A 25605-nucleotide genomic window follows, 5' to 3' on the forward strand; every position below is an offset into this window, starting at 1 on the left:
GGTCTCTTAAGCCAGCGCGGTCCTCCTCTCTCGCCTCCTAAGCGCAGGGATTACAGTAAGCGCGTGCCACCACGCCCGGCCCCAGCTTCATTTTTAAAAATTATTCTTAAATAGTCTCAGTTGCAGCCGGGCGTGGTGGCGCACGCTTGTCATCCCCGCGCTTGGGAGGCGGAGACAGGAGGATCGCGCAGGTTCGAGGCCAGCCTCAGCTACTCAGTGAGGCTCTCAGCAACTTAGTGAGACCCTGTTTCCAAATAAAATATAAAATAGGCCTGGGAGTATAGCCCGGAGGTAGAAAGCCACTGGGTTCCACCCCTAGTACCACCAAAATAAATAAAAATAAATAAATAGTCTCAGTTGCAAAGGACCTTACTAAGTTGCTGAGGCTGGCTGCAAACCTGCGATCCCCCTGTCTCAGCCTCCCAAACATGCGCCACACTACCTGGCTTATTTTTATACTAGGTGTGGAACCCAGGGGCATTCTGTTTCTGAGTTATGCCCCCAGTAATATTTTATTTTTAATTTTCTTCTTTTTTTGCAATACTGGGGACCCCCCCAGCCTTATTTTTTATTCTTTATTTTGAAACAGGGTCTCACTAAGTTGTGGAGGGCCTCACTTAAGTAGCTGAGGCTGGCCGCGAACCTGGGATCCTCCTGTCTCAGCCTCCCAAAGTACTGGGATTACAAGCATGTGCTGCCATGCCCAGCTGATTTTTTTTTTTTTTTTTTTTTTTTTGCGGTACTGGGGAGTGAACTCAGAGGCATTCTACCTCTGAGCTATACCTCTAACCCTATTTTTTATTCTTCATTTTGAAACAGGGTCTCACTAAGTTGTGGAGGGCCTCACTTAGTAGCTGAGGCTGGCCGCAAACCTGCGATCCCTCTGTCTCAGCCTCAAAGTACTGAGGTTATAAAGCATGTGCCACCTGCCTGACTGATGTTTATTTTATTCTATTTATTTATTTATTTACTTATTTATTTTTTGCGGGTCTGGGGATGGAACCCAGGGGCATTTGACCTCCAAGCTACACCCTCTGCCATGTTTTTATCTTAGTCTTTATTTTGAAACAGGGTCAAAACTAAGTTGCAGAGGATCTAAGTAGCTGAGGCTGTCCACGAACCGCCATCTTCCCGTCTCAGCCTCCCAAATGCTGGGATTACAAGTGTGCGCCACCACGCCCGGCTTGATTTTTAATTTTGAAACAAGATCTTTGCTAAACTGCTGAGGCTGGCCTTGAACTTTCAGTCCTCCTCTCTTGACCTCCAAAGTAGTGGGATTTACAGGTTTGTGCCACCGGGCTGGGCCAGATGAAATGTCTTGAGTCTCAGCCTCTCAGCGGCTTTGAAGAGGGGCGAGGACACCAGGAAGTTCCAACCTCAGGCACCAACTGGAGGCTTTAGGTGCTCTGTGCGGGGCTGTGAGCTGTAGTGAAAGGAAAGTCACACTAGGGGGCACTAGAGGCCAGCTCTGAGAAGCCCGGGGCCGGGCGAGTGACCAAGCGTTGTTTTGCAGCCAGGCAGGGTTGGGCAGGCTCCCAGTCCCCGAACCCGGGAGGCTGAGAAGGAGGATTGCAGGTTTGAGGATTGTGTCAGCAACTTAGCGGGACCCTTTCTAAAAAATGAGCAGGGCGTGGTGGCGCATGCTTGTAATCCCGTAAGATTACACAAGTGTGTCAGTCATACTTGTAGAATGACCCTGGCACACTCACACACAAAGTGATCTTAAAATTGTATACATGCCCATAATCTGCTCTGGAGAGCGTCGGGCCCCAGAGACTCCTCGCAGAGCTCGCTGACCTGCCTGGCCTTAGGAGCAGCTGTCCTTTGCTCTGACCGTGGCCACTGCACTCTGCCCTCGGGCCCTGACTGTCTCCTGCGAGCCCTGCCCTCCCCAGGAAGGCCATGGTACTGTGTGTCGCCAGGCGAGGGCAGTAGTGAGCTCTGACTGGGGGTGTGTGCTTAGGTTTCTAGACCACATTAAAAATGAAGACAGCCCGGGCCCCCCAATTGGCAGCCACCATGCCTTCTTCTCCGACGACCAGGAGCCCCACCCTGTGACTGACATCGCCGACCTGATCCGGGATTCCTATGAGGTAGGGGCGCCCTGGGGAGCCTGTCTGGGCGGTAGACGTGGAGGGTGGACGCCTGGGTCCTTCTGTTCGCTCTGTCTGGGCACAGCGGGGATTCCAGGTGAGCGGTCCTGTGTGTTCCTGCAGAAATTTGGAGACCAGTCTGTGGAGCAGATTGAACACCTGCGCTGCAAGCACAGAATCAGGGTCCTCCAAGGTCACGAGGACACCACCAAGCAGAACGTGGTGAGCGGGGGCCTAACCCGGGAGGCCCGGGAGGCCTCTCGTGTTGAACTATGAACTTCCCAGGAGCCGGGCGTGGTGGTGCACGCTTGTAACCCCAGTATTTGGGAGGCGGAGACAGGAGGATGCAGACTCATGCCAGCCTCAGCTACTTAGGCTCTACACAACTTAGACATTGATTCAAAATGAATAAGAGCCCAGCATGGCGCAAGCTTGTGATGCCAGCATCTGGGAGGCTGAGACAGGAAGATTACGGTGTGTGGACAGCCTCAGCTGCTTAGGCCCTTTGCAACTCAGACCCTGTTTCAAAATAATAAAAAATTGGAGCCAGGTGTGGTGGCATAAGCTTGTAATCCCAGTACTTGGGAGGCTGAGACAGAATGATTGCAGTTTGAGGACAGCCTCGGCTACCTCGTGAGGCCCTTTGCAACTCAGTGAGATGCTGTTTCAAAATAAAGAATAAAACATAGGGCTGGGGGTGTAACTCGGAGGTTGATTGCCCCTGGGTTCCATCCCCAGAACCACAGACAGACCCAGGAGTGACATAGCGTAGACACGGCATGGGTGTTGGAGTCAGAGCGTGCGCAGATTATCTACTGGGAGCCTCAGTTTCCCCAGCCTGTAAAGTGGGCTAAGCCTTCTGCAGGGCGAGGTGACTTACAGCACGTGAAGAGCTTGGCTTGCGGTTGTCGGTGGGCCTTCAGGAGGGTCTTCCCACCCGAGCTGGGTCTCCACTAGCTTTTCAACTTCTGTTTGCACTAAGTGCTTTTGTCCTGTGTGAATTGGAAAGACGATGAAGGCAAAACACTTGGAAAACTGCGAGGCGAGCTTTGTGTCGGGAGGAGCGCGCTGCTGTGCTGGCGCCGCCTCGCGAGGGCAGCCGGCGCCCTTCTGCCTGCGCTCTGCTCTGTCTCCGGTTCACCCCATCACCGTCTCTTTCCTTCAGCTCCGCGTGGTTATCCCAGAAGTCTCGATCCTTCCCGAGGACCTGGAGGAGCTCTACGACCTGTTTAAGGTATGGCGCAGCCTTCCCGGGATGCGTGCGCACCCTCGGCGGGCAGAGGCCGGGCGGCTTTGCCTGAGAAGCCTGTCCTCCTCCCCCACTCTGAGCAGATCAATGTCTCGGCTTAAACAGCATCAATCCTCCCTGGGACCCAGGGGAGCTGGGGACGGAGGAGCTGGGCTTCCCCCCACGGCGCCCCGCGGGCTGGTGTGATGGTGCCGCGGGGAGGACTCGGGCCTTGAGCTGGTCCTCGCTGATCGCACACTGCGCTCTAAGCAAGGTTCTCACTGAGAGTCCAGGAAAGTCCGGGCATGGGGCGCACGCTTGTAATCCCAGCATTCGGGAGGCTGAGAGGAGGATTGCATTTCGTGGATAGCCTCAGCTACTTAGGGAGGCTCTTTGCAACTCAGTGAGACCCTGTTTCAAAATAAAGAAAAAAAAATAGGGCTGGGTATGTAGCTCAGAGGTAGAATGCCCTGGGTTCCATCCCCAGTACTGCCAAAAAAAGAGAAAAAAATAGGGCTGGAGGTATAGCTCAGTTAAACAACTCAGGGTGTTCAATCCCCAAGCAACACACACACACACACACACACAGAAACAAATTAAGGGGATTTTTTTTTCTTATTTTTAATTTAAATACTTACTTTTCTCAATTTGAGAACATAAGTTTGATCACAAACCCAAATTTATATAGTGCGACTTTACAATAAAGTAGTATAAATAAATAGCGTGTTATGTACCGAGCAGATCGTTGGTCTTTCATAGGAAGGAATATTTAAGGAAAATGGTCAGTCAAATGTAGTGGTGCATGCTTGTAATCCTAGTACTCGGGAGGCTCAGACAGGAGGATCGCAGGTTTGAGGACAGCCTCAGCAAGTACCGAGATTCTCATCAACCTAGTCAGACCCTGTTTCAAAATAAAAATAAAATCAGGCTGGTGGTATAGCTCGGAGGTAGAATACCTTGTTTTCAATCTCCAGTACCACACACAAAAAAGAAAATGGTTTTGTAGCTGTCTTTTCCATGAAAGATGAATGTTGTGGTTGGTACTTAAATTTATTTTCCTATTTGTAATTATTCCTACAAACCTTTCAGTTATATAAGGCATAACCACAAACACACCAAATACAAGATAACTTTGAAAATGTAATTCCAAGGGACATTTTAGTAAGATGGCGGGGCGGTCTGTCTGGTCCCACCATCGGAGCCGAGGCGCCGCCCTGTCCCGCCGGCAGCCTCAGGACGCTCCCGGCCCACAGGCCCGCCCGTGCGGGATCTCCCTGGCTTTGATGGTCTGGCTCTGTATGTCATAACATTCCGAAATCGTGTTCGAGCCCTGTGAGATGTAATGTCCGCTACTTGGGTGGGGCTTTACGTGCGTCTCTTATCTTACGAATCAGAATTTCACTTTCTCAAGAAGAGGTACACACAGAAATACCCTTATGTGGTTGGGGTTTTTTTTTTTTTTTTTTTTTTTTTTTTGTTTGTTTGTTTTTTGGTACCAGGAATTGAACCCAGAGGCATTCTATCATAAGCTTAGACACCCAGAAAGTAAATGGGTGTCGTTAAGTGCTGAGGCTGGCTTCGAACCTGTGATCCTCCTGTCTCACCCTACCAAGTCCGGGGATTGCGGGCCTGCATCACCACGCCTGGCCTTTGCGCTGCTTTATAAATACGGGTTCACCATAGGAGGACATTCTGAGCGTCTGTCCTTCCCGAAGCCTGGGCTGCACCGTTATGTAAACATGTAGACGGCTCTGACTTCTGTACTCTTGCCATTAGAGAAGGAAAGAGTGGTCGGTACTAGATACAAGTTTTTATTGTGCGTTTAAAGACATCCTTTAGATTGCATAAACCCAGATGCAGGATGTTGCAATTTCTCAGATCGAAAACAGCTGCTGATTAATCCTGTCCTTCCAAGTAGGGTGCCCGTAAAGCTCTCCCGGAGGCCTGCTCTGGCTTCCACAGACAGGCGCTACCGTGATCATCGCCGTCCAGTGCCCGCGCTGGCTACTCTGCCCCAGAGGGGATCCGTCTCTTCCTACTGTTTTGGTTTCTTCTCTTTCAGCATAAGACTTTTGCTTTCAGAATGTAACCAAAAGAGACACTATGTTCCTCCTTCGGCCATTTAAACAATCAGCCTTTAGCAACAGACTGAAGGGCCTTATGTTGCCACCTTGAGATCCTGTGTTTACAGGTGATTACTGCTCACATGGTGGACACCCTCACCCCCCCCCCCCCGTAGGTGCACGGTGGACACCCTCACGCCCCCTCTGTAGGTGCACGGTGGACACCCTCACACCCCCCATCTAGGTGCACGGTGGACACCCTCATGCCCCCTCTAGGTGCTCAGTGGACACCCTCACACCCCCCCGTAGGTGCACGGTGGACACCCTCACACCCCTGTAGGTACACGGTGGACACCCTCACATCCCTGTAGGTGCTCAGTGGACACCCTCACACCCCCCCTCTAGGTGCATGGTGGACACCCTCACGCCCCCTGTAGGTGCACAGTAGACACCCTAACGTTTCCCCCCCTAGATGCACGGTGGACACCCTCCCCTAAGTGCTCGGTGGACACCCTCACGCCCCCTCTAGGTGCACCGTGGACACCCTCACGCCGCCTGTGGGTGCACGGTGGACACCCTCACACCCCCTGTAGGTGCACGGTGGACACCCTCACGCCACCTGTAGGTGCACGGTGGACACCCTCACACCCCCTGTAGGTGCACGGTGAACACCCTCACGCCCCCTCTAGGTGCACAGTGGACACACACCCCCGTAAGTACACACATGCACACAGTGGATACCTCACACCCCCACTCTGCCCCATAGGACGTGAGATGGTGTTACACGCCATGGTTTGTGGTGGTTTTTGCAGTGGATCTTACAGCATGGACTTCTCAGCCGGGTGACGTGCCCCATCCGTTACATCACGTCCAGGCTTTGCTGCCCAGCGCTGTGTCGAGCGCTCTCGGCTTTATCTGGACTCAGTGTCGTTATCTTTGTAGGATGGGTTCCTGAGGGAGGGTGGCATTTTGGGGGTGTGGAAGACATACCAAATTTTAATCGATACTGCTAAAATAGTTCTTATTTTTCATGTTGTAATTCCACTGATGGTGTCTAAGAGGGCTCATTTCCCCACACTCGCTTAGCATTTGATATCATGGAGAGTTTAAAGACTTTAGTGTGTATGTGGTACTAGGGATTGAGCCCAGGGGCATTCCTCCTCTGAGCTTCCCCAGCCCTTTTTATTTTGCTAGGTTGCTTGAGCGTCTAAGTTGTTTAGGCTGTCCTCAAATCTGTGATCCTCCTGTCTCAGCTTCTCAAGTACTAGGATTACGGGTGTGTGGCCATGCCCGGTTTTTATTTTTTTATTTTTATTTTTAATTTAATTTAATTTTATTGGTGGTACTGGGGTTCCTGGAAGCCCTTCTACCTCCGGGCTACACTCCCAGACCTATTTTTTATACTTTTGTGTTTTTAGAAACAGGGTCTCTTAAGCCAGTGCGGCTGGCTTTGAACCTACGCGATCCTCCTGTCTCAGCCTCCCAAGCGTGGGGGTTACAGGCATGCGCCACCACGCCCGGCCTCTGGTTTTTAATTTATTTTAGTTTCTGGTTTTTTTGTGGTCCTAGGGGATGGAGCCTAGGGGTATTTCATATCTGAGTTACACCCCCAGTCCTATTTTTTATTCTTTATTTTGAAACAGGGTTTCACTAAGTTGTGGAGGCCTCACTGAGTTGCTGAGGTTGGCCGTGAACCTGCGATCCTCCTGTCTCAGCCTCCCAAGTCCTGGGATTACAAGCGTGCACCAGCACGCTCGGTTTACCTCGGCCCTTTTCTATTCACCTCCATTAAGATCACAAATGCTTTTACATGTCTGCTTGGGTTGGTCGTATTGTGGGGCATAATGTGGCTTCTGCAGGAAGCAGTGATTTACAAGCACAGGAGGAGGAGAGGGGCCATGTTGGCTTCCTTTTTTTGAGTCTTGCTAAGTTGCCCACATTGGCCTCGGTCTCGTGATCCTCCTCCCTCAGCCTCCTGAGCGGCTGAGATGAGAGGGGTGCAGCACAGCCGGCTGGGCTGACTGTGGGGCGCGCAGCCTGGCCCTCACGGCTCTTCCTTCTCTCCCCGTTTAAGAGGGAGCACATGATGAGCTGTTACTGGGAGCAGCCGCGGCCGGGGGCCCTGCGCCACGACCCCAGCCGGCCCTACGCCGAGCAGTACCGCATCGACGGCCGCCAGTTCGCCCACCTGTTCCAGCTGGTCTCGCCGTGGACCTGCGGGGCGCACACGGAGATCCTTGCCGAGCGCACCTTCAGGCTCCTGGACGACAACATGGACCAGCTGCTGGAGTTCAAGGCCTTCGTGAGCTGCCTGGGTATGGCCGTGGGTCCCTGGCTGGCAGCGCACGTGGGCTTTTCTGTGAGTGGAGGATGAAGTGTGACAGGCAGGTGACGCCAGGCAGTGCGCTTGCGACCCACTTGGCGTGGCTTTGTGGTCCCTGAATCCCACGGCAGGGGACCTGTGGAGGGGAGAGGGCTGGACTCCAAGTACGGCCCTTCATCAGCTTGGCCTCCAGGCTGTGGGCATGCTGGGAGCCGTACCTAACCTTGGTCCATAAAAGTAAAATCTCCCAAAAGGCAGAGGCCGGACGACATTCTGGAGGTCAGCTTCTCAGCAGCCGCCAGCCACCGAGCGGGCATGGGGGGTTGTGGGGTGAGGCGCGGTGAACCCGGAGTCCTTCCTCTTCCAGGGTGTGTTGTAATCAATGTGCATCCGGTCAGTCTTTCTCTTTTATTTATTTTTACAGATATCATGTATAATGGAGAAATGAACGAGAAGATTAAATTGTTATATAGGCTTCACATTCCTCCAGGTAAGAACGTCCGAGCTACACACCGGGCCGTGTTTGGTTTCAGCGCAAGATCAGCCTTGGGCGCAACACCCAAGTTTTCTCTTGGAATTTCACGCAGACTCAGGGCTACAAGTGTTTCTAGTTCGGGGTTTCAAATCACAGATCTCAAGCACTGTTTGGTGTTGAGCTAGGGCAGGAATGGCCGCTCCTGGGCACCTCGGAATCGCCGGAGGGCTGTCCCAGCAGGTCGCTCAGTGCAGCCTGCAGTGCTGACCCGCTGGGTCTGAGAGCCTCTGGCCTGTGGGACATGCAGGGAGCGAGACCTAAGACCCGGCCGCCTTGTTTTTGAACGGCTTGTACCTTATCCCTTTTTTTTTATTAGTGCATTGAAGTTATACGTGAGAGTGGGCTTCATCGTGATGCAAAGTGTGTGCACACAGCTCTGGGCCACCTCCCTCCACTCCCACCTCACTGTGTGAGGGACTTTGGTGGTGAAACCTTCACATTTGCTTTAGTGCCCCCCCCAGTACTGGGGATGGAACCCAGGGGCATTCGACCTCCGAGCTACACCCCCAGCCCTATGATTTTTTATCCTTTATTTTGAAACAGGGTCTCACTGAGTTGCAAAGGGCCTCACTAAGTAGCTGAGGCTGGCCGCAAACCAAGATCCTCCAGGCTCAGCCTCCCGAGTGCTGGGATGACGAGGGCCCACCACGCCCTGCCTGCTGTAGTAATATCTGAGCTGTTTCCTCAGTCCTCCTCCTCCTGACCCCCCAGTGCTCTCCCCCGGCCCTCCTCCACAGAACTCTCCACGTTATTTAAAGTCCCTTAGGTTTCCTGTTTTCTCTGTAGCCTCCGCATAGGAGAAAACACCACCTTTGACCTTCGGAATCGGGCTAATGTCACTCAGCGTCATGGTCTCTAGTTGCGTCCATGTCCCTTCAGTGAGTGTGACTTTGTCCTTTCTGGCTGAGTAGCATTCCATCACATGTGTAAGCCCATCTCTTTCATCCGTTCATCTGCTGGACACCCGTTCATACCTTGGTGTTGTGAATCGTGCTGCTGTCAACGTGAACATTCATGTATCGTTATCACGTTGACTTCCTTAGGAAGGACAGGAGGACCTGGGCATAGCTGGCTCATGTGATGGTCCAGTCTTAGCTTTATCTGTGGGTCGCCTCACTGGGCTCCAGATGCTGATTTATAACCCACCAGCCGTGTAGAAGGGTCCATCTTCCCCACATAACTGGCCTGCGTGTTCATCTTCTTGACGATCGCCATCACTGGAGTTAGGTGGAATCTGTGTCATTTTAATTCGCATTTCCCTAATTGCTTGTGATGTTGAACATCTTTTTCTGTATTTACTGGCCATCTGTACTCTTCTGAGAAGTGTCTTGTTCAGTTGTTTATGGTTGGGTTATTGATGGGTGGTTATTTTAAGTTCCCACATTTGAGTACGTCTTCAGTTTTCTACCATGTAAGACACACGCCCTCCAGGTCCACACAGTGGTAGCCAGCAACAGGAAGTCACTCTGCGGCGTCTGAGGTCAGACCTAACGTCGACAGGAACGTGAACAAGGAAACCTGAGTCTGTTCCTTGGCTCTTTAAAGCTGTCAGTGAGAAATCCCAGAGGGCGTCTGACCCCGGTGTTGGGGATCTGGTATTGGACGGTGCCCGGACAGAACTTCCCGGCCAGGTGCCTGGCGGGCTGCAGGAAGTGTCTAGGATCACAAGATCTTGGGGCCTTTGCAACTGTCCAAACAGATGCAAAACTGAAAATGCACAGGGACGTTATTTGTGAGTTTTCTGGGTCCACATCCAGAGTCCAGCCATGGCTGGATTGATAACATGGCACTCGGCTACTTTCCCTGGTTCACTACCGTAGTGAAAGCTGGTTGGCATCTCCTCCCTCAGATTTGAACCAGGGCTCTTCTGAGCTATACCTCCAGCCCTATTTTTTTAAGTTTTCAAACAGGGTCTCACTACGTTGCTGAGACTGGTCTCAAACTGAGATCCTCCTGTCTTAGCCTCTCAAGTCCTAGGAAAACAGGCATGTATCACCATGCCTGGCTTAAAACATCTCAATAACATTAAATAATTTAATAACATTATTAAAAGCATTTAAGACTTCATGGTTTTAATTTCTCGAAATTAGGAAAAAAGTACTAGATGATTTGAATCCATGCCAGGTGCTTGAGATGGATAATATTCCAGGAGAAAGCAGCTTCTTTCCGAGGTGGCCCAGAGCATTTGCTGTCTTACTTGCAGTCGAAAGAAGTTTTATACTGAGAAGAATGAAAAGGAACAATCCTTTGAATAACCCCAATTTGCATTTTGGTTAAGGAAGATTATCGGCTTTACCAAAGGACTCGAGCTGATGAGCACTTGAGCGAACTTAACTGAAAGCGCGCATGGAAATTACAGACAAGAACGTGCATGCGTGCGGCAGGATGCGGGTTCCCATCAGCCGTGCTGAGCGAGTGCTGGAGTCCGATCCTGGTACACATACGGCTGTATCGGTGCAGAGCAGGGAAAGCTTTGTCCCTGTGAAGTACTTTTCACGGAGAAGTGCTGATCAGGTTCAGAATCCGACCACATTAGCCCCAAATACGTCAACATCCTATTTGTCAGCGAGAGCGCAGCCGGCCGAGGCCCGAATCGCTCTCCCCCGCGGCGTGGCTGGGAGAACTCTGAGCCACGCAGATCCTCAGTGACGCCGCAAGGGGAAACGGCATGAGCGTTCCCCTTCTCGTCCAAATCGTTTGCTTCTGCTCTTTGTGACAGCGAAGAGGTCACCATCCAAAAGTCCTCATTGGGAATGGACGCAGCCATCTCAGTACTGACAGGAGAACTCATCAGAGAGCCCCGAGCGTGGCAGGGCCGCCCGCTGGGTGCTTGCTATTGCCACGGTATCGCCCTGGGAGGGCGCGGGGGGTGCTCTGCTTCCCCAGGCTGTGCAGCGGCACGATTCAGGTAGTGAGCTCTCTGCAGAGCGGGGCTGCTTTACCAGGAGCCCCCCGGAGCCGGTACAGACGGCCACAGACTTCACGGGACAGTTGATGCAGACCTCGGGCACGTTATGGAGTGGGACAGTCTGTGTTTGAAATGAGCGTCAGTCGGATCGGAGATACGGAATACGTGGCCACTCCTACCTGCTTAAGAGAAATGTTCGGCAGTCAAGTTACACCCACCGTATTCTTCACGTTATAGCCCTTTTCTGTGGGGGTACCAGGGGCATTCAGCCTCCAAGATAAACCCTACCCTTTTTTAAATTTTTATTTTCATATCTGTTTTATTTTTGTTTTTGTTTTTTCAGTACTGATGGAACTCAGGGGGCATTCTACCTCTGAGCTACCTTATTTTTATTCTTCCTTTTTTTTTTTTTTTTGGTGGTACTGGGGTTTCTGGAAACCCTTCTAACTCCAGGCTACACTCCCAGACCTATTTTATATTTTTATTTGGAAACAGGGTCTCTCAAGCCAGCAAGGCTGGCTTCAGACCAACGCGATCCTCTTGCCTCCCAAGCACGGGGATTACAAGTGTGCGCCACCACGCCCGGCTTTTTTTTTTTTTTTAATAGGGTCTCACTGAGTTGCAAAGGGCCTCACTAAGTAGCTGAGGCTGCCCATGAACTGTGATCCTCCTGTCTCAGCCTCCCAAATGCTGAGATTACAAGCATGTGCCACCACGCCCGGCTTATTTTGATATCTCGATAAGTTGCTGAGGCTGGCCTTGAACCTCCGGTCCTCATGTCTCAGTCTCTCAAGTACTGGGTTCATAAGTGTGACACCCACTCAGTTTTGTTGCCCTTTTCTTCTGGCTACTAACAGTACTACAGATAAACTCTGTAAACCTTTTTTTTTTTTTTTTTTGAGAACATACCAGTATGTTAAAATATCTCCCAGAACCCAAGAAACAGAAGAAATCCTATACAGCTCCGAGGACCCCAAAACATCAGCAGGAATATCCTAAGCGGCTTACACGAAGAATGCTTACCAAGCAAAACAGAAGCGGATGGGTAAATGAAGCATCCAGCCGGGACCCAGGCCTGCCCTTGGAACAGAAGCCGCCGCTGGAGGCTCGCCTGGAGGAGATGGTGTGAAGAGCGCTGACGCGCTTTGCAAATCCACAAAGCTCGGCTTTTCTCGCAGACACCAGGGCAGCGCTCACTCCAGCCTCGCAGTAGAGGCAGCACGGATACCGGTCACTTTAGAAAGATGCCGGGCGTGTTTGATTTGATGCTAGGGGTTTCTGGCTGGATAGACTATCTGGTCTGGTTAAAAGATTATGCTGATCCTCTTTCCACAAAATAAAAGCTGGGTGCTGAAGCTCCCTAGGACCCAAAATGTCAAGAAGCCACCAGGAAGTTGGATTTATGATCTCTGCCTGCGGTAGCTGATGATTCTCTTTTTTTCTTAAGACACCGAGCTAGACAATCGCCTCGCCGTTGGGTTTCTTATCAGTTGCTAGGCTGTATCAGAATCCCCAGTTAATCCAAATGCAAGTTCTTGCTGCCACAATTTCTGTTTCCAAACTCTGGAGGGAGTAGAAGCAGGCACGATATGCTTTGGCAAGAAACAAGCGTGGTGAGAATGGTATTGAAGACCAGGTCGTCATTACATGGGGAGGCTGTGGTCAGAGCAGCGTACGCAGTCTTCTACCAGGGATGAGGCGCTTTCTGTGAAACTGGCTTCTGCCCACACAGGCACCCATTTAAAGGTAGCAATGATAACAGAACTGTGAAGCCCTGGAGCGCTTGGCTGCTGGTGGTATCAGTTGGTGGGGATAGGTATCTACCGAGTTCAAAGTCTGGAGAGGGGCAGCTAAGTTTCAGATAACCAAATGCCAATCCTGTATCCCGTTTTGCCTGGTTCAGTGAAGTGAGACACAATGATAACTTTAATTAGAAAATGTCTCAGTCAAGTGTGGTGGCACACCCCTGTAATCCTAGTACTTAGGAGGCCGAGACAGGAGGATTGCAGGTTCAAGACCAGCCTCGGCTACTTAGTGAGACCCTCCACAACTTAGACCTTGTTTCAAAATAAAGAATAAAAAATAGGGCTGGGGGTGTAACTTGGAGGTAGAATGCCCCTATGGTAAATTCCCAGCACCAGAAAAAAAGAATTATGATCTACATACACAAAGTTGTGTATATAAATGTTCAAATACAGCTGTGCAAGGTGGCGCACGCTTATAATCCCCGCACTTGGGAGGCTGAGACAGGATCTCAGTTTACGGCCAGCCTCAGCTACTTAGTGAGGCCCTTGGCAACTCAGTGAGACCCTGTTTCAAAATAAAGAATAAAAGATAGGGCTGGGGGTGTAGCTCAGAGGTAGAATGCCCCTGGGTTCCATCCCCAGTGCCACAAAAAGTCCAAGTGTCATTTGATAGGGAGGAGGGAGACTGTGTATAAATGTGGTGGCTAATGCCTCCCAAGGTGGCACGCTCTGCTCTTCTGATGGTACCAGGCTGTCTGTGCGCCGTGACGGCAGATCGGGCCGCTGGCTCTGGGCTCTTGTCCCTGCGGACCCCCCCCCCCCGCATCCCCAGCTGTCCTGGACGCCCCTTCACGGCTGCACTGCCGGTCCTCCCGTCACCTGCTAGCGGCTCCTGCGCACCGCCCCAGCGGCCGTTCCCTAGGGAATCCACCTCTATCCTGATTGGCCCCGCCACCACGCAGGCTTTACAGTTTCCCTCCCCTGACAGGTGCTACTGCATATAATTTGCTTTAAACAAAGTTGGGGAAAGAAAAACGACTATCTTTGTTTTGGGGAAAACCTAAATTACCAGAAAAAGTTGATGCCAACCCATCTTCGTGCATCCAGCCCAGGAACCTGCCCTTCTAAGGGAGAGCCTTGTGAGCTCTGGTGCCACCTCGTGGAGGTGCCCTGCATTACAGCTGAACCCCAAGGGGTCCAGATAAGGGCCTTTGAGCTAGAATAATTCAGATACTATTCAAGCCACTCATCTAACGTACGTACAGTTCAGTGGCTCTGTATACATTGTGTGATCACTAAAATCAACTTCAAAATCTTCATCACCCTTAAAAAAACAAAACCAAACAATCCCTCCTACCCTCACTGCTTGCGGTTTTCACCAGCCTTAGGACACGTGGCTTCCACAGATTTACCTAAACATCCCATGTACATGGAATTGCTGCGGCATTTCGTGTCCGGTTTCTCTGTCAGCATCAGTCCTTTTTCATGACCAAGTTCTACTCCACTGTGTCCTACCCAGCTGGCTCATCCCCCGGCTGGGCACTCGCTGCTTGCTGGCTGTCGGGACCACTGCTGCCCCCAGCGTTCACTTACGAGTTTCTGTGTGTGTTTTCAGTCCCGGGCCAGATGGTAGCTCATGTAGTTTTAACTTTTTGAGAAACTGCTAGACTATTTGCCAAAGTAGCTGAACCATAGTATATTTTTCAGTATGCTTCAACAAAACGGCTTTGAATTCAGTAAGGCTCTTTTCAACTCTTAAATTATCTAAGTACATGTGCTCATCATAGAGAAATAGATTTTATGAAAACTTTCATGAAAAGTTGATAATTACCAATTATCTTGCCATTCAGAGATTTAGTGTATATGGTTGTTGGTTGTTTTTACAGAATGAGGTTTTTTTGTTTGTTTTGTAGTGGTATTCAGGATGGGACCCAGGGCCTTTCTACCTCCAGGCTACACTTCCAGACCTATTTTTATATTTTATTTGGAAACAGGGTCTCACTAAGTTGCTGAGAGCCTAAGTAGCTGAGGCTGGCTTCGAGCCTGTGCGATCCTCCTGTCTCAGCCTCCCAAGTACTGGGATTACCAGTGTGAGCCACCACACCCAGCTCAAAATAGTATTTTTACTGCAGATGTTTTGTTCAGACCAACATCAGCAACTCGTAAGGATTTCCAGGCTATCCACGCACATCAGAGATGTGAGATATTTTAGTGACTGCACGCAGACAGTGGCTGGTGTGCGTTTGGGCTCAGGCACCCTGTACGCTAGCACACAGACTGGGAGCTGATGTGACTTATCTTTTAGTTTTTCTTGCCTACAAATTTAAATTACTGTTAATTTTAGTTAAAAAGTGTGTAAATTTCCTTTTTTTTTTTTTTTTCTTTTAAGCACTCACCGAAAATGACCGAGACAGCCAGTCACCACTAAAGAATCCTCTGTTGTCGACGTCAAGACCCCTGGTTTTGGGGAAGTCCAAAGGCATGTACCCCTTCTGTGACCCATCTCCCACATCAGAAGACACTGCCGTGGCCCCTCAAGTTCTCCTCCCCTCCATGAACTGCCCACTGTTTTCAGCCAGAAATTTTGGGGGAAGTGTTGGGATGAGCAAAGCAGCCACCACCCGGCTCCTTGCTGCTTCTGCCTCTGGTAGAAGCCCCCGGCATCCACAGGGGCAGCCCCAGCCCATGGCCAAGGGGTTCCCGGCATCCACCGGGGCAGCCCCAGCCCATGGCCAAGCGGCCTCTTCACGAGGCCCTCTTGCTTCCCAGGCTCATGTGGAATGTGCTTAGTGGAATCCCCTATTTCTTTTGCTTTCGCTGAATTTGTTTAAACACTAATTGTTTTCCTTTGTCCCAAGGCGACACAATTGATTATCAGAAGCAACTGAAGCAGATGATTAAGGATTTAGCCAAAGAAAAAGATAAAACTGAGAAGGAGTTGCCCAAAATGAGCCAGGTATGAGCTTCCTTCTGTGCAGAGAACTGTTTTACAAAGTGACTTTTGTCAGATTTACCTCGATAAGCTCGGAAGTCGAATGCCTCTGGGTTCCATCCCCAGACCCGCCAAAAAAAAAAAAGTGTACTCTTGAAAGTCATTGACTTTGTGATACACTACTGATTTGAGTCTCCAAAATTGGAGTTTTCCTCAGAAAACATTTTTTCTATTCTACATAAGTACATGTGGTAGTGGTGTTTTGAGAAATACAGGCTTAAAGTTAATGTTAGCCGGGCATGCTGGCACACACCTCCAGTACTCGGGAGGCTGAAACAGGAGGATCACAGGTTCAGGACCAGCCTCTGCCACTCAGGGACCTTGTTTTGAAACAAAACATTTTTTAAAGGGTTGGAGGTGTAACTTGGGAATATAATGCTGATGGGTTCAATCCCAATACCAAAAGAAGTTAAGAATGCTCCTTTACTGTACGACTTTGAAGTTTTGTTGCTGGTAGACTGGGAGCCCTTAAGAGTGGAATTTATCCCATGCGTGAGGTCCTGGTTTCCATTCCCAGCATCACAGAGGTTGAGGGGGATAGTCAAGGGAATTTAGCATGTAGTGTTTCAGTCTTGACTTTCCTTTTACCATAAAACTTATGAAATTAGTATTTTGATCTGGTGTGGTGACAAATGCCTGTGATCCCAGTAAGTGGGAGGCTGAGGCGGAGACAGGAGGCTCGCTGGTTCAAGACTGGCCTTGGCAACTTAGGGGGTGACCCTCCCTGTTTAACAACTCAGAAATAGAATACCCCTGGGTTCAATCCTCAGTGCCATCAAAAGAAAAAAACATTTTATAGTAGGTTTGAGAAGGTCTAGCTAGTGTCTGCTCTACTAGGGAGTCTATCTCAGATTTTTATTTAACTCCTAAGATACGTGATAAGGTGGTTAAAGCCCGTCACCCCCAGTTGTCGGTATAAACGTTTTCTCCTTTTGTGAAGCAGGGCCTTATACGTGCTAGGTAAGTGCTCTTACTAATATTTAGCACCCCCAAATAACTTACTTGGAATTAGAAAAGATTGACAGTTGTGAACAGTACGTTGACATTTGATTGCTTGTACAACTTATCTCCAGGTTAATTTGAATCACAATTTAAATCTTCAAGACGGGCTTTTCAGTAGCTTCAAATCTAGAGAGTTGGGGCGTTCACCTGAAGACTCCCTCTCCAGCTCTTGCTAGCCTCAGGTCCCCTAGTATGCTGGCCTTACCATTTGCCTGGGACAGTTAAATGCCACTGCTATCAATACCGGTGACCTTCCAGGACCGCCTGGGGAGCCTGAAGGGTCCCATTGCCTCCTGCCCTCAGTTCTGGTGCCTCCAGTGTTCACAGTAATGATGGCCAGTCTCGAATTCAAACATTTATACATGTAAAGAAAAAATTGCTGGGCATGCTGGCACACACTTATAATTCCAGTACTTGGGAGGCTGAGACAGGAGGATCCCAGGTTCACAGCCAATCTCAGTTGCTCAGTGAGGCCCGCCACAACCAAGTGAGACTGTTTAAAAAAAAAAATAGGGATGGGGTGTAGCTCAGAGGTAGAATGCCCCTGGGTTCAATACTCAGACCACACACACACAAATTGTAGTCCTGGGCACTGAACCGACGCGGCCTCCCAAGTACTGGGGTTGCAAGCGTGAAGGCTCTCACGTGCTAAGCTCTTAGGCTTTCTATGGACTTTTTTCTTTGTACTTCCAGAGAGAATTTATCCAGTTCTGTAAAACGTTGTATAGTATGTTCCATGAGGATCCAGAAGAAAACAATCTGTACCAAGCCATCGCCACGGTCACCACCCTGCTGCTGCAGATCGGCGAGGTGGGCCAGCGCAGCAGCGGCAGCTCCGGAAGCTGCTCCCAGGAGTGCGCCGAGGAGCCGCCGGCCAACGCCGCTTCTCCTGAGCAGGACGATGCCGTGTTTGCAGACCCCGGGAAGACCCCTGACCCCCGAGCATTTTCTGAGGCGGCAGAAGGGGATTGGACTGTCTCCCTCGAACATATCTTGGCATCCCTCCTCACGGAACAGTCACTAGTAAACTTTTTTGAGAAACCACTCGACATTAAATCCAAACTTGAAAACGCTAAGATCAATCAGTACAGCCTCAAGACTTCAGAAATGAGCCACCAATCGCAGCCCGAGCTCAAGCTGAGCAGCCTGTAGGGAGTCTGCGGGGTCCTGCCACACCAAAGCTCTGCTGGCCGGTCTCTTGGGCCACCCCGACTTGTCTGGCTCGTCCGGGGTACTTTGCAAGCTGGTATTTGGGAGCGCTGTAGCTGAATGAGATGAATCTTCAATACAGCTATCGAGCTGCCAGCTTGCAGTCTCTAGGTCTGTGGGGATGGGCGTCTGCTCCCTGCGGGCAGGATCTTACTTTCTGATGGAATCAGGCCGCGCTGACCAGAGCCAAGCCAGCGGTCATTTTTCAGGGGGAGTTCAGGATCAAGTTCACTTGAGATCTCAGATCACTGTCTGCGCAATTGTTATTTGGCTTTTTTTGCACTATTTTTGTTTCAATGCTGGTAATTGAAACCATTTTAATATATTTGGTTGTATTCACTTTATATGTTCTTCCAAAAACGTGTACAAACCATGCTTTTGACGTTGGCCTCCAAGTTTTTAATAAGAAACCTTTTGTACCGCCTCCGCCCTTCTCTTTCCTTCCTGTGTTCTCAGGTACTGCCACTAGCTGCCCAGGAGGCCGGGCCTTTTAGCTATTACAATTACAGCAGTGGTGTAAGTGCTGACGCAGCTCCACCACAGCCCGTGTGAAGGCTCAAGTTCAGATTTGCCAAAACCCCAAGCTTCGTGTGACTGCACTGAACTCACAGGGCCGTTACCAGTGGGTTAAAAAGCATGAACACCTTTAAGTGGTTACCATATCAACACTCATTTCCTTCTAAGGTACTGATTGTGGACACATTTTAGAACTGTTCTACTGGTTTCTGGGAAAGTGTTTCTCGGATTTAAGTTAGAAGCATTATTCCTAAAGTAGTAGTATCTTTGTGAGGCCATTCTGACCACAGGCCCTGATCCAAACTACTCTATACACGGGAAAGTGTTGAGAGCTTCCCAGAAAGGCCTGGGAACTGCGGCGCTACAGACCAGGAGAGCCACACCAAGGCAGCTTTATAACTTTTATTTGGCTTTCAGTGGTTAGTTCTCATCCACGTTGACTGTCTGCAGATCTGCAAAAGAAGATAACCAGTCAACTTCCCTGCTTGTCACACATCCAATCTGTTGTCCTTAACACCCCAAAACTCTTTGCTACACGCTGGGTGTGGTGACACATGCTTGTAACCCCAGCATTCGGGAGGCTGAGACGGGAGAATCACGGTTTGTGGAGCCTCAGCTACGCAGGCCCTCCGCAACTCAGTGAGACCCTGTTTCAAAGTAAGAAATAGGGCTGGGGGTGCAGCTTGGAGGTACAATGCCCCCTGGGTTCTTTCCCCAGTACAAAAAAATCCTTGCTCCAACATTCGCGCCCTTTTTCTACCCTGACATCAGCTTTGTACTTTAATCTCTCCACACAGGTACACTTTTAAAGGCATAATTATGCCCGTTACTCATATCCCTAGTAGGAAACTACCAAGCATGCGGGTAACAGTATCTGGTGAGCAAAAGAATCAGGCTAAAAGAAGCGAAGGCCGTTTCTCTACGGGCACTCAGCTCTGTGGGATGAACGACTCACTTTTGAAGGTGGTAACGGGAACGTAGGTGACCAACGTGTAAAGTTTGTTGGGTGAGTCTTCATCCTCATTCCGCTTTCTGGACAATCGCACACGAATCCGATATGGAACGTTCCTAATAAGAACATGTTGCTCAGGCGACTCACCTGCCACAGCCCCACTGGCGACCCCCCAAGGTGCTCAGGGACACGAAGCGCCTCAGGACGCCTGCGAACTCAGTCAAGGCAACCGCCACAGAGCCAATTACACTGAAGAAATGGGGCTCAATGTGTGCAGCCTTTGCCTCTACCGGAGAAAGCTTGACATTTATTACATTTCGATAGTTATGCATTCAATTCTCTCATCCAGCGGCATGACAACTACTCCCATCCCTGCGGGTCTCGGGGACACTGCTTGCTGCACAGGCTCCTTCAGAGGCCACAGCTCCACCCACCACCACCCTGCCGCTAGCTGGCCCCCAATCTACCTTGGACCCCCAAGGCCTTCCCACTGTAAGCCATTCTTCCTGCTCCCAACCTCAGCACCGTTAACACCTGGGAAGAGCAATTCTTTTGGGAACTGTGCTGTGTGGCAGAGCCTCTCACTGGCGGCTCCTCCACTCAGGCCTTGGTTCACATCCCTCCCCCAGACACTAGCTCACCTTTCCCACCACTGTGACAGCACTGTCACCGTCTAGCACACACAACGTTAGTACCTGATTCCTTTGGCCCAGACGGCTTTGTTGAGCCTGGTATCAATGCGTACATCTGGAGTCCCCATCTCCTTCATGGCAAACTTCCGGATCTCCTTGAGTGCCCGAGGGGCACGCTTCTTGAAACCCCTGGGATTCAAATAGAAGTGAACAAATTAAGCATGTGCACAAACTTATCTAAGACAGCCTTTTTTCTTTTTGCAGTACTGGGGACGGAAGCCAGGGCCATGCTATCTCCAGGCCACACCCCAGCCCTATTCTTTATTTTGAAACAGGATCTCACTTAGTTGCAAAGGCCTAAGTAGCTGAGGCTGTACAAACCATGATCCTATCTCATTCCCCTAAATGCTGGGGTTACAAGCATGAGCCACCACGCCCAGCCAGCATGTATGCTTACAAAGCGCAAAAAAAAAAAAAAAAAAAAAAAAAAAAAAAAAAAAGATTTCTCCCCAAGAAGTACGTGACAAAAGATAGTTCCATCCTACGGAGATCCAGGTTTGTGCCAGGCATTATCCTTAAGGGCACTAACTGCACGCATCAAGTCACCACTGTCCAACACTCACAACGCAGCAGACACACAATTTAAGCTTTACGCCTTCAGTTAAATCAGAAATACAAAAACGCAGAACTCCACATAGATTGAAAAGGCCAAACGTGTGATGGCTACTCCAAGGCAGAAACCAAACGTTCAGAGAGGCCCAGTCAAGAATGCTTCCTCTGCTCTAGCCTCCTGGCTATTTCTACAGCCAACACAGGCTCACACCATTCACTTACCTACAAATAAAGGATGCCTGAAACAACACTAACCAAACCCTTCCGCAATCGGTCCATCAGTGACAGCAGATGGTATCAGGTACCACAGAAAAACAGCAGCCAAGTGGGGACTTAGGGGTCTACACCTTTGAAGTGTAATGGCCAAGGGAATATTGGATTCAAGCTCTGAAGGTAAGGAGGGCAGTCAGTTTCTGTGAGAAGTGTACAGTCATAGGAAAAACAAGCAAAACAGTGCCGCACACTCAGTACTTGGGAGCCTGAGACAGGATCCCAGGTTCCAGACCAGTCTCAGCAACCCAGTAAGCCCGACCCAGATCCAAACTAAAAAGTAAAATAGAGCTGGGGGTGCAGCTCAAAGATAGAACGCCTCTGGGTTCCATTCCCATAATTAAAAAAAAAAAAAGACATCAGTCTCATGGATTGGTGACTGAATAGAATACTTCCTCGTGTGTAATATTCTATTAAACGAGTCACCATCGAATAACAGACAAGAGATTTGGTCTCTGTCATTAAGTACCAGGAGCAAAAAAGGGCAAAACTTACTAACCAAACCATAAAAAAAAAAAAACAAGACCTACAACCAGCTGAAACCATTCCCTGTAATTGCTACAAATTACAAAACCCGGGGGTCTTTACCACAGCTGTCCAACAACTTACCTCTCATACCTCTTTCTAGCGTTCTCAATTTTGGCACCCCAACTCTACCAATGCCAGCACAAAACCTCACTACACTCAGGGCTCGACGCAGCTTTCCTTAATTTTGCTTTTCCTAATATAATACGCCATTTTGCCCGGCTCGTTGCCGATTTAAGAAAAATAAGACTTAAGAATAAATACCTCCCAGTTTCCCCAAATTGACTTCCCAGGGACTTCAATTCCGCAGTCCCCCGTTCCTAACCCCAGAACAGCACGCCTCACGCAGGATACCCCCCAACACAGACTGAGACCCCGAGACGCCAAGCAACCGGATACTCACACTCCGTGGATGCGCTTGTGAATATTGATGGTGTACTCCCGCGTCACCACCTCGTTGATGGCTGAACGGCCCTTCTTCTTCTCGCCACCCTTTTTTGCGGGAGCCATCTAAAGGGAGGCGACAAGGCTTTGAGCAAGCACAGGGGAGCGAGCGTGCCCATGGCGTCTTCCCTCGCGGGCTGGCCTCGCGCGGCCGGCTGCGGAGTCCAACCAGGCCCGGAAGCTCAAGTCAGCTCCAGGGGCCGTCCTCCATAGCGCTGGGCGCCCCCGACCCGGTGTCTCTGCGGCCCGGCTTCTCTCCCTCCCGCCCTCCCGGAGCCCTTAAACGCAGAACAAGCTCCCATCCCCGAGGAACACGGAGCGCGGGCCGGCTCAGGCGAGATGCCGCAGTGCCCGCCAGCACAACCCTGGCGCTGGATGGAGCCCGATTCCGTAGCCGGGACCCCGCCAGCCATACTCACTTTGCCGGGCCCAAGTTGGAAAGGAAGAGCGCAAGGGATTGTGGGAGGGAGAGCCGCAAGTCGCGGGTACAACTTCCGGGTCCCCTGGAGGCGGGGCAAAGGAGGTGTGGCTAGGAAAGCTGCCAGGCGAGGCTGTGACGTCAATATGGTGCGCCGGGAAGTCGCGAGCAGGTCTCGGGGGCGGGGCCTGGCGGGCTGCGGCTCTGCGGTCCGTCGAGTTCAGGGCCGGTGCGCTTTACCCAGACTTCGGTGTTAGGGTTCCCCCGGCCTTACTGCGAAGTAAACTTGAAGGGACTTCTTCCCATCGCCTGTATTTTGAGAAAACAAAACAAAACCAAGGTCCACCGGTGAATGGCAGCAGGGCCAGAGAAAGACGCTTTTTTGTTTATCTCATTCACTTATGCATCTATTCGACCAACATTTATTGAACTCATGTTACCTGCTGGGCTTGGCTGGCATTCCCAGGGGTGGCTCAGGCACAGCCAGAATTAAAGAGCTTCACTCTCCAAGTCTGGGAGGCCCTCTTAACGCCAGGCACTTCACTAAATGGGGGGAAATACTCAGAATTTTTATTATAAAATTTTAATATAAAAATGTTTTTATTTTGAGACAAGGTTTTGCTTGTTGCCCAGGCTGACCTCGAACTTGTGATCCTCCTGGGGATATAGCTCAGTGGCAGAGCGCCCCGGGGTCAATCCCCAGTACCCCACAGCAATTTTGTAAGTAAGTATTGTAATTAAGCCTAGGTATGAGAAAATAAAATTTAAAAAATTACAAAATAATAAAAGCATTTAGCCCAGCGTGATGGCATAACATATAATCTCAATACTTGGGAGACTGAGATGGGAGAATCATAGGTTTGAGGCCAGCCTCAGTAACTTAGGCCTTGTTTCAACATACAAATTAAAATAAGAAGCCAGGCATGGTGGTGCACTCTTGTAATCTAGTAATTGGGAGGCTGAGACGGGGATCAGGCAGGTTCAAAGCCAGCCTCAGTTACTTAGTGAGGCCCTGTTTAAAAAATAAAGAATAAAGAACAGGGCTGGGGGTGTAGCTCGGAGGTAGAAAGCTCCTGGGTTCTATCCCCACTACCAAGAAAAGAAAAAAAAAGTAGCTAGGCATGGTGGTGTATGCTTGTAATCCCAGCATTTGGGAAGCTGAGACAGGAGGATCACCTTTCATAGACAGCGTCAGCCACTTAGGCCCTTTGCAACGCAGTAAGACCCTGTTTCAAGATAAAGAGTAAAAAATAGAGCCGGGGATGTAGCTCGGGGGTGGGTCTTGCTAGGTTGCTGAGAGTCTCAGTAAATTGTTGTGGCTGGTCTCAAACTTGCCATCCTCGTGTCTCAGCCTCCCAAGTGCTGGGATGGAAATTATGTGCCACCACACCCTGCTGTGCGCTCGCTCGCTCTCTCTTCTGTCTCTCTCTCTCTCTCTCTCTCTCTCTCTCTCTCTCTCTCTCTGAAATCAGAACTCCTTGGAGGGTAGTCGATTCCATATTTGGGGGCAGAAAAACAAAAACCCAAGATAGACCATGATCCTGGTATTCTAGAAAGAAATCTAGAAGCTGGTTTCTGATGGGCAAAGATAAAGGAATCATGCAAGGTGTGATGGTGCATGCTTGTAATTCGGGAGGCTGAGACGGGAAGATCGCGGTTCACGACAGCCTCAGCTACTTAGTGAGGCCCTCTGCAACTCAGTGAGACCCGGTTTCAAAATAAAGAATAAGAAATAGGGCTGGGGGTGTAGCTCGGAGGTCGAATGCCCCTGGGTTCCATCCCCAGACCCATAAATAAATAAATAAATAAATAAATAAATAAATAAATAAATAAACAAACAAACAAAATAAGGGGGAAAGCTCCTTCATGTAATGCTGATTTGGGAAATAAATAAAAAGTGGTTTACTAGAAAAGCTGAGTGTATTAAGCTGTGAGCACATGACTTCTAATAGCATTTCTCTGGAGGATCCTAATTAGTTATTTCTCTGGGCTACTGATGGCTGACTTTGAGAACTTTGGGCTGTTCCTTCCCAAAACGAAGAGAGAAATTGAAGCAATTTTGTACCAAACACTCACATTTTACCAGAACATTTAAGCAAGACTCAGAATGTCATGGCTTAGAGCAAAGAGTTGGCCATTTCACCATGTTGCCTATAAAAGTGAGATTTTAAAATTAATGTAACGAGCTTCGGTTGTCACTACAGACAGAAGATGTTAGATTTTGAGTTAATTTAAAATGTCTTAAACGCAGTGCACTCCAGAGTTCACACTTCAGTCTCATCTCTTGTGTGAAGACTTCATAGTTTTCCAAATAGAAAGGTCATAGTTTTTCTGGAAATAGGACAGGGTTGCAAAAAGGACTTTTCATGAGCAAAACTTAATGAATCAAAAGACCAGAGATTAAACTTCCCATAATGTATGCAGGTTTAGAGAAATATTGCACAATGAGCTTTCCAGCTTCATCCAAATTCTAAACATGTGTAAAATTTAGGCAGAGCTAAATTCAATTGAGTAGCATGCTGTACTCTGTCCCTCTTTAAATGGTTTCCAGCTAGAAAATCTTAGAGCAATAAATATGTGACCTGTGTCCACTAAAAATCTCATTCTACTTAGGATTCTAACAGTCCATTAAAATACATTTTTTGCAGTACTGGTGATGGAACCCAGGGGCATTCTATCTCTGAGTTACACCTCAGTCCTATTTTTAAAATTATTTATTTATTTAATTTATTTTGTGGTACTGGGGATGAAACCCAGGGGAATTCTACCTCTGAGCTACACCTCCAGCCTTATCTTTTTTATTCTTTATTTTGAAACAGGGTCTCACTGAGTTGCAGAGGGCCTCACTAAGTAGCTGAGGCTGTCCGTGAACCGCGATCCTCCTGTCTCAGCTTCCCGAATGCTGGGATTACAAGCATGCACCACCACGCCTGGCTCTTTTTAAAATAGAACAATCAGATCTCCGGCTTTTAGAATTTATAAAACATTAAATTAAAAAGTAATCTAGCGCCGGGCGTGGTGGCGCACGCTTGTAATCCCCGTGCTTGGGAGGCGGAGACAGGAGGATCGCATAGGTTTGAAGCCAGCCGCGCTGGCATAAGAGACCCTGTTTCAAAAATATAAAATAGGTCTGGGAGT

At 49.5% G+C, this 25605-nt stretch overlaps 2 protein-coding genes across 3 annotated transcripts in view; one reads left to right on the forward strand and one right to left on the reverse strand.

The window, feature by feature from the left end:
- TBC1D8 (TBC1 domain family member 8) overlaps positions 1-18041 on the forward strand; it is a gene marked incomplete at both ends in the record, with an annotated part of 113862 nt that extends 95821 nt beyond the window's left edge. For both annotated transcript variants that reach the window (XM_080711514.1, XM_080711515.1), the window contains 8 exons: positions 1964-2093; positions 2217-2315; positions 3259-3327; positions 7459-7699; positions 8132-8197; positions 15285-15389; positions 15754-15851; positions 17583-18041. In XM_080711514.1, the coding sequence (XP_080567640.1) occupies positions 1964-2093; positions 2217-2315; positions 3259-3327; positions 7459-7699; positions 8132-8197; positions 15285-15389; positions 15754-15851; positions 17583-18041 (1267 nt within the window). The remainder of the gene's footprint in view (positions 1-1963; positions 2094-2216; positions 2316-3258; positions 3328-7458; positions 7700-8131; positions 8198-15284; positions 15390-15753; positions 15852-17582) is intronic.
- A 963-nt stretch (positions 18042-19004) lies between these two features.
- Positions 19005-22115, reverse strand: RPL31 (ribosomal protein L31; the record flags this gene model as incomplete). The annotated part of the gene is made up of 4 exons (XM_080711736.1): positions 19005-19066; positions 19570-19682; positions 20262-20387; positions 22009-22115. 4 exons carry the CDS (start codon positions 22113-22115, stop codon positions 19035-19037), a joined length of 378 nt encoding a protein of 125 aa, XP_080567862.1. The 3' UTR covers positions 19005-19034.
- Positions 22116-25605: the final 3490 nt, after the last annotated feature.

Source organism: Muscardinus avellanarius (genome assembly GCF_963383645.1).
Source record: "Muscardinus avellanarius genome assembly, chromosome: 15".
Classification (NCBI taxonomy): Eukaryota; Metazoa; Chordata; class Mammalia; order Rodentia; family Gliridae; genus Muscardinus; species Muscardinus avellanarius.